Source organism: Rhinopithecus roxellana, chromosome 7 (genome assembly GCF_007565055.1).
Source record: "Rhinopithecus roxellana isolate Shanxi Qingling chromosome 7, ASM756505v1, whole genome shotgun sequence".
NCBI lineage: Eukaryota > Metazoa > Chordata > Mammalia > Primates > Cercopithecidae > Rhinopithecus > Rhinopithecus roxellana.
The window spans coordinates 33,609,995-33,618,520 of NC_044555.1; the positions used below are offsets into that span (position 1 = coordinate 33,609,995).

General features: G+C 46.9%; 1 protein-coding gene across 1 annotated transcript; it reads right to left on the reverse strand.

Moving 5' to 3' along the window:
- Window positions 1-96: 96 nt before the first annotated feature.
- On the reverse strand, window positions 97-3,248 carry HSD17B10 (hydroxysteroid 17-beta dehydrogenase 10). The gene is made up of 6 exons (XM_010364520.2): window positions 3,168-3,248; window positions 2,571-2,735; window positions 1,085-1,249; window positions 826-954; window positions 636-744; window positions 97-432 (listed from the first exon to the last, which is right to left on the reverse strand). Exons 1-6 carry the CDS (start codon window positions 3,192-3,194, stop codon window positions 242-244), a joined length of 786 nt encoding a protein of 261 aa, XP_010362822.1. The 5' UTR covers window positions 3,195-3,248; the 3' UTR covers window positions 97-241.
- Between the last annotated feature and the right edge of the window lie 5,278 nt (window positions 3,249-8,526).

An 8,526-nucleotide genomic window follows, 5' to 3' on the forward strand; every position in this document is an offset into this window, starting at 1 on the left:
TCCCACCCCACCCTGGAGCTCTGAGCATCCAACCCTGTCACAGCCTTCACATTTCTTCCCCATGCCAGGCCCCCTAGCACACAACACTGCCTACACTCTATGAGAAAAAGAGACTTTATTAGGCACAGAGGACGACTGGTAGGCAGTTACAAAATGGCTACTGGGCTTCCTCCCAAGCTGGAGAGTAGTACCCTAGGGGAAGGAAGGGCAGAGGAGCGTGTGTTTTCTCTGCCTTCTCCCTTCAAGGCTGCATACGAATGGCCCCATCCAGCCGGATGACCTCTCCATTGAGGAATGGGTTCTCGATGATGGCCTGTACCAGGTGAGCATACTCAGCAGGGTCACCCAATCGGCTAGGGAAGGGCACTTGGCTGGCCAAGAAGTTGCGCACTTTCTCTGGGAGGCTGGTCAGCAGTGGGGTGCCAAACAGACCTAAACAATATAGCCAAATTCAGAGACTCACCCTTGCTTTCATATTTACCTGGTTCTTCCTCACTTTAGCCCTACTTCTTGGTGCTTCCCTGGGGCCCAAAGATAAAAGGCTGCTGTTGCTTAGGTGGTGGATACCTTCTCCTCTCAACTGTCCATGGATCCCACCCAATCCCAGGTGTGACGGAGAGAGGGGATACGTCTACCTGGAGCAATGGTCATCACCCGGATGCCCATGGGAGCCAGATCCCGAGCAATGGGCAGTGTCATGCCCACTATTCCCCCCTTGGAAGCAGAGTACGCAGCTTGTCCAACCTGGAGAAAGAATAGAGGTCATAGGTGGGAGGGCCCCAACAAGTCACTTAGGAGGCATAAGTCTTGCCCCTGCCCACACACCTGACCCTCGAAGGCAGCCACACTGGCGGTGTTAATGATGACCCCACGTTGGCCTCCTTGGTCTGGTTCATTCTGGCCCATCTCACCAGCCACCAGGCGGATCACATTGAAGGTGCCCATGAGATTCACCTGTAGGACAGGTGGAGACATAGTATAGGACCTGAGGCAGAAGAAGCCTTTGTCCCCTAAAAACTTTGGGGTCCTCCACAGCCAGACACCTCTTACTCCCACTATCCCTGGAGAACTTCCAAGGCCTTACATTAAGAACTCGCTGGAAGTCTTCCAAGGTATGGGCCTGGCTCTTCTTTAAGTTGTATGTCTTGATAGCCACCGCGATGCCTGCACAGTTGACAGCTACATCCACACGGCCAAACTTTTCTTTTGCTAGAGCCAGAGCTGTTTGCACATCCTTCTCAGAGGTCACCTTCAAAGGGAGAAGTGGAGAAGGTATTCATGTCCCAGCACACACTCTCACCACTAAACTTGAGGGAGGGCAGGGCAGGGCATGCCCAGTCCTTGGGTGAGAAGAGATTTGTGAGAAGGGAGAGGCCAAGAGAAAAGGTTGTAAAACTTGAGAGATAGGCTGGGTGCAGTGGCTCACGCCTGTAATCTCAGCACTTTGGGAGGCCAAGGCGGGTGGATCACTTGAGATCAGGAGTTTGAGACCAGCCTGGCCAATGTGGTGAAACCCCGTCTCTACTAAAAATACAAAATTAGCCGGCATAGTGACACATGCCTGTAATCCCAGCTACTTGGAAGGCTGAGGCAGAAGAATTGCTTGAACCCGGGAGGCAGAGGTTGCAGTGAGCCGAGATCGTGCCATTGCACTCCAGCCTGGGCAACAGTGAGACTCTGTCTCAAAAAAAAAAAAAAAAAAAAAAAAAAAATTGAGAGAGTAGGTCAAAGGTGAAAATATTAGGTAATGTAGAGCAATGTTGCAAAACATTTTTCAAATCAATACCCTCTTGATAAATTCACATGCTCCTGAAGATTCTTAATTGCTGTGGATCAGAGCACTAATACAACCCTGTTGTGAGGCCGTGTGCAGTGGCTCACACCTGTAATCCCAGTACTTTGGGATGCCAAGGCGGGCAGATCACCTGAGATCAGCAGTTCAGGACCAGCCTGGCCAACATGGTGAAACCCCATCTCTTCTAAAAATACAAAAAAATTTAGCTGGGCGTGGTGGCGGGTGCCTGTAATCCCAGCTACTTGGGAGGTTGAGGCAGGAAAATCGCTTGAACTCAGAAGGTGGAGGTTGCAAGGAGCTGAGATTGTGCCACTGCATTCCAGCCTGGGTGACAGAGCGAGACTCCATCTCAAAAATAAAAATAAAAAATAACCCTGTTGTGAGAATTATTGATAGGAAGATAAACTAGCTTTTTTGTATCCTTACCTGCTAAGATGATTTCATCAAGTTTTACTTTCTGTAGTTTGTTTCATGAAAACAAGTTTTTTGACTTTGTAAATATAAAATTACAAGGCACAATATGCATTTTCAAACCATACATAACTCCTCCAGGAGATTGTTATGTCCAATCACCATCCCCATTGTTGTGAATCCCAGCTTTAGAGAATCCTTATCACAGGTGGTCTCACAGTGCTTGAAGGCTCAGGCCACAAGAGACAAGATGGGTCCACCGCCCCCATAGAGGAGACCCTTATGGGAGGGACCCCCACAGGTTCCCAGGCTGGTATTGGTGACCTCATGCACACCCTGGGAGAGGAGAGGTGACCCCACTTACGTCGGCTGGGGCGAAAACGCAGTTGTTTCCTAACTTCTTGGCCTGGGCCTCCCCACCCGAGTTGGGCAGGTCCAGAAGCACAGCGGAGGCTCCCTGCCCCACCAGTCGCTCCGCCGTGACCAGGCCCAGGCCCGAGGCTCCTCCAGTTATTACCGCCACCAGGCCCTGTCAAAAGGGACATGGTCAGGGTCAGCTGTTACATTGACCAGACCATCCCCACGCTGTCACCTGCCTGTTCTCCAGGCTTCTGAGGAGAAGCGGGGAGGGGAGCGGTAGTGGTCACCCCTGCGGGTAAACCAGGTGTGCCGCTTCTCCTCGGGAGCAGGGGGAATCTCATCCCCAGACAGCCCGTCCCGTGACCCTAGATAGATAGATAGATAGATAGATAGATAGATAGATAGATAGACAGACAGACAGACAGACAGACAGACAGATGCGCCGCGGAGTGTTGATTTTCACCTCTTGAGCCCAACGGCCACAATACCAGGCCTACATAAGCATGACCCTTTCCCCCGAAACCGATCTCTTTCTACTAGTTCCACGGCCGCGCTGACCCGGCCCGTAAAGGAGGGCAAGCAACAGAGGCAAAGAACCTACCTTCACGCTCCGACACGCTGCTGCCATCTTGTCGCCGGCCACTCCACGGGATGGGGGCGCAGGCGCTCGCTGATTGGCCGAGGCGAAGCGGCGGAAGGGGCGGTTGCGAAGCAGCGGGGCGTCTGCCGCTGCCGCGTGAGACGTGGGGGCGTGGCCTGGTACTTTAGTACCTTGGTCAGAGGACGAATTCCTCCTGCTAAGGTATCCCCAGAGAGTTATTTCAACTGGGGAAAGAGACCAATAGCAGCAGTGCAATACCGCAACACCCCTCGCCCTACTCTCTAGCTGGCCTTTTGGCAAGTGGCCCGCTCCGCGTGGGGGAACAGGGGTGGATATTGAGAACGGGTGCCTTTCTCCTCTGAAAAAGCCTGCCTTCGAGTATGAATGTATTTGAGACTCCTATATGCTAGACTGTGTGCGGGGCACCTGGGATACCCAGCGGAATAATAAAAGATTCATGCCTTCCAGGAGGGCACAGTCCAGTTGGAGAAAGAGAATTACTGCACAGACACAGACGAATGGACGGAACCAGATTCTGGGACATTCAGACAAGGAGATCCAAAGATGAGGAGTCTGAGTTACAGAGAGAGACCCATGTAAAGAGAAATATGTTGAGGCTGAGATAGATAGGAAGAGAGATGCCAGATAGGATCACAGAGAGATGAATGTGGAGAGCCGCTAAGAGAGACGCTTGGAGACAGACATTCTAGGACAGCTGCTGAGAAGCACAAACCTAAAGAGGCAAAAACATCTTTCATCAGTTCAGGCGTTGCTACTGTCCTCTATCTTTGTCTAATTTATTTTAAGTCCAAAAGCCCAGATCACACACTGCAGATTGGACTTCAACCAGAGACTATTATTTAAGACCCAGGTCTTGGTCATCCTAGAACATCTTTCAGCCAGCTACCAGAAGCTATGTCATTAGAGTCTTGAGCCCCAGATATCTAATCTGTCTTCCTTCTATACTTTTCCTCAAACCAAGGTCTTGAGGCCATAAATCTTAGCCTACCATTTCAGCCTCATAACTTCTTTATGTTTTCTCTATCTGAAATATCTCCCCCCACCTGCTTTCTCACCCAGAAAGATTCCCCTCCAGGCCTTCTAGTTGTTGACAGCCACCACACTCATAATCACTACACAGTATTTACCAAAGGGTTTAGCACACCGGACTCACAATTTTCCTATCTACATGAAGTACTTCCATCAATTTATAGCACTCTTCATCCGGCCTAATATGCTGTAGCCACAGTGGCCTCCTTTGTGTTCATCTTTGCATTAGCTGCTCCCTCTGCTTGGAATGCTCTCCCCTGATCTTTGTATGACTGCCTTTATTATTTTTTTCATTCAGAACTAAGCTTAAATATCACCTTCCCAGAGGGGTCCTCCCTAAATATTCAAACTGTAGCCACCTAGACACTATCCCATTGCATATTTGAATTCTCTTCATAGCACTTGCATGTCCATAATCCATTTTCCAGCCTTAGGGCCAGATGTGCTGTGGAATTCAGAGTTTTTTTCAATTTGAGAAAGAAAGACATGTAACTGATATTACATAACTCTTTTAAAAAACTAGTCAAACATAACTCTTTATATAGTCTATATTATATATCTATTGAGAAAGGCCTGGAGCATGGTAATGAAACATTAATATTTCTGAAGTGAAAGATATGAAAATTCACACCAAGTGTGAATAAAGACTATAAGTAGCCTTACACTACTGCAGGTCAGGTTTTGTCACCTATTGAGTTTGGGCTCCAAAGTATGAAAAACAACCTTATGCTTTCAGAACTTTTGGCATTGCAGGATTGTGCCTACAGGCTTGTGAGCCTGCACGCTCCTCTAACCTGGCCTTGTTTGTATAGTTCTCCCCCTGCTGGAAGGTAAGCCCCATGGCACCAGGGGCTTGTTCAGCTGGTTCACCCAATGCCAAGAACACTGCTTGGCGTGTGGAAGACACTGGAAGACACTTAAAACAAATGTGTTAAATAAATGAATTAATGAATTAATGAATTAATCTTGGAAGAATTTCCAGGCCCAGTTTCATGATTCTTTCACCTGCCCAACTCTGGAAGCCTTCACCTCCTCTCTAACCACACGTCCAGGCCACATTATTGCACTTGTCATTCCCTGGAATAACCTCCTGCCCTTCCCAGCATCTACACACCATCTTTTCTCTCTCTGACCATGTTCTCAAGTTGTCTTGGATCACTTCCCTCCTACCACTTTTTTTTTTTTTTTTTTTTTTTTTTTTTTGAGATGTAGTCTCACTCTGCTGCACAGGCTGGAGTGCAGTGGCGCATTTTGGCTCACTGCAACCTCCACCTCCCGGGTTCAAGTGATTCTCCTGCCTCAGCCTCCAGAGTAGCTGAGATTACAGGCATGGACCACCACCCCCGGCTAATTTTTGTATTTTTAATAGAGACGGTATTTTACCATGTTGGCCAGTCTGGTCTCGAACTCCTGACCTCAGGTGATCTGCCCTGCCTCGGCCTCCCAAAGTGCTGGGATTACAGGCATGAGCCATCGCACCCAGCCTCAGCTCTATTATTTACTAGCCGAATGACCCTGGATAAGTTACTTAACAGATGTGCCTCAGTTTCCTCTTCTGTAAAATGAGTATAATCAAATTCGTAGAGTTGTTAGGAATAAATGAGTTAACAACTATATATTTAAAAAGGTATTGGAACAGTGCTTGGTCTTTAGCAAGAGCTATATAAATGTTAGCTATGGTTACTCTTCAGAGCAGTGTTTCTCATCCTTTTCTATGCTATGGACACCTGTGGCAGTTTGGCGAAGTCTGAGGAATCCCTTCCCAGAATAATGCATGAGTCTTATAAGTAGGATTACAAAAGAAACCAATTATACTGGGGTACAATTTTCAAAATAATAAGAAACACATCTGTAATGTAGTTAATATATGTGCTTCTTTATTAACACATTAAATAGCAAGCTCTATCAACAGGTCTAGTGACGACCATGATTTTTGAAATAGTGATGTTATTTTGAGAGATATGCAACAGCCATAATAATGAAAATCTGATCTCTCTTAGTGTCAAAGTCACGAGTGCTAGTATTACTGCAGTTTGTTACCCACATCCCCTAGAAAGATATGCTATATTTCTGTTAGCAATAGTGAAAATAATGATGCAATTTCCCCTCTATCCAAGTCCATGGGCTCTTTGAATTCTATTCACTGACTCCTCAGGGGTCTTTGGATTGTGGGTTAAAAACTGTGTTTAGAGAGAGCTCTCTGAACTTCTTTTGGTTCTGAGGGCTGCACAATTAAAATAACTGTTTTTAGAGCAAATGGAAGCCATTAGTGAATACTTCTCTCTTACCACCTCCAAAATTGTCTCCCACCCACACCATCCTTTCCTTGGGTCTCAGAGAAGTCCTGTTTAGGGCTCACCCTTCCACTGGGTTTTGCGTCCCAACCCCTCCCGCTTTCTTGGGGATTTCTGCCATTGAGCATCCTCTCTCTTGATTGCATGCACCTCTGTCTCAAAACCATTAGAAAATAGGGAATAGGGGCTGAGTGCAGTGGTTTACACCTGTAATCCTAACATTTTGGGAGGCTGAAGCAGGAGGATGTCTTGAGCCCAGGAGTTTGAGACCAGCCTGGACAACATAGCAAGACCCTGTCTACACACACACACACACACACACACACACACACACACAAATAGGGAATAAAGTGATGTCAACCTTTACACACACATACTCAACAGTTTGGATGCATATCTCATGCGAACCTGAGGGCCAGAGGTGTGCAAAGGGGCCCAGCAAGGACACCAGAACAAGCAACACGCAGCATTGTGTCAAATTAGCCCTTCCAGGGAACAGAGAAAAACAAAGGTGGTCTTTACTCCTGGGTGGTCTTCACTCCTGGGAGATAAAAACCACAAGATAACCCATTTAACTCTTGTGGACACCTGCTGTTACCTCTGCAAAGAGAGAGCTGCACTGGTTCCAGCTGGCTCTGAGGTGACATTGACAAATATAAAGAATCTCAATTATATCGTCATTTATGTAAGGGGAAAAAAAGAACCCCAAGTGATGCTTATACAGAGCCTGTCATTTCTGAGTGAACTGGGGCACAATCTGAATGATTGGTTTAAACGCTGAAGGACTGCAGGGGACATGAAAATTACTGTGGTGAGCGTTTGAGAGGATGCTGAGGACGCATGTTGGCTGAGTGTTTGCTACTTGAATAAATGGGGCTGATGTCTGAATGAGCCTGAAGGATGACAGCCTCAGGTTATGATGACTTTACTGTTGCCTAAATCAACTGCCATTTTTCAGGCCTTGTGTAATCAGACCTTTCTGGCTGCATTTGACATATTCATCACTCGCTCTTCCTAGAAACTCCCACTTGGCTTCCAGGAAGCCTGACTCTCCTGGTTTCTCGTACTCCCCTGATGCATGAGTCTTATAAGCAGGATTACAAAAGAAACCAATTATACTGGGGTACAATTTTCAAAATAATAAGAAACACATCTGTAATGTAGTTAATATATGTGCTTCTTTATTAACACATTAAATAGCAAGCTCTATCAACAGGTCTAGTGACGACCATGACTTTTGAAATAGTGATGTTATTTTGAGAGATATGCAACAACCATAATAATGAAAATCTGATCTCTCTTAGTGTCAAAGTCTTTTGTCTCCTCCCTGGGTTCTTTTTCTTCTGCCCCCTCTCTGGGGAGCTTATACATCTCCTGGTTTCAATACTCCCTCTCTGCTGAGGACTTCCCAGTCTCTACTTTGAGCTCATCTTCTCCACTGAACTTCAGAATCATATAGCAAATAATTTGCTGGCCCTCTACACCAGGTGTCCTAAATTAAACTCAACCATTGTCCCCTAAAACTGCTGTATCTCAATTGGTTGCAGTACTAACTTCCTAGATACCCAAGCCAGATCCTGGGACTCACGCCCTCTTCACCCCATCTAAGCAACTGCCAAGTCCTGCTGATTTAACTCCTACATACTTTTTGAATCTGGCACCTCCTCCCTCCTACTTTCCTATTATCACCATCCAAAATCTCTTGCCTGTACAATTGCAACTGGTCAGACTCCACTGTTGTTGCTCTTAAAATGATCATCCAAGAAACCAGCAGAAGCCTCTTCCTAAAACCCAATTTTTATTGTTATCACTTACTTTCAAACTCCTTTAGTGCCCCCTCTTCACTTTTTTTTTGTGGGGGGGAGTCTTCCTCTGTCGTCCAGGCTGGAGTGCAGTGGCAAAATCTCGACTCACTGCAGCCTCCACCTCCGGGGTTCAAGCGATTCTCATGCCTCAGCCTCCGGAGTAGCTGGGACTACAAGTGCCCACGACCACACCTGGCTAATTTTTGTATT

Bases quoted from the DNA above. Each gene is read 5' to 3' on its own strand.
- HSD17B10 (XM_010364520.2), bottom strand. From the start codon at position 3,194: ATGGCAGCAGCGTGTCGGAGCGTGAAG. The intron at 955-1,084 runs GTAAGGCCTTGG...CCTGTCCTACAG, and splicing joins ACTTCCAGCGAGTTCTTAAT to GTGAATCTCATGGGCACCTT. The intron at 745-825 runs GTGTGTGGGCAG...TTCTTTCTCCAG, and splicing joins TGGCTGCCTTCGAGGGTCAG to GTTGGACAAGCTGCGTACTC.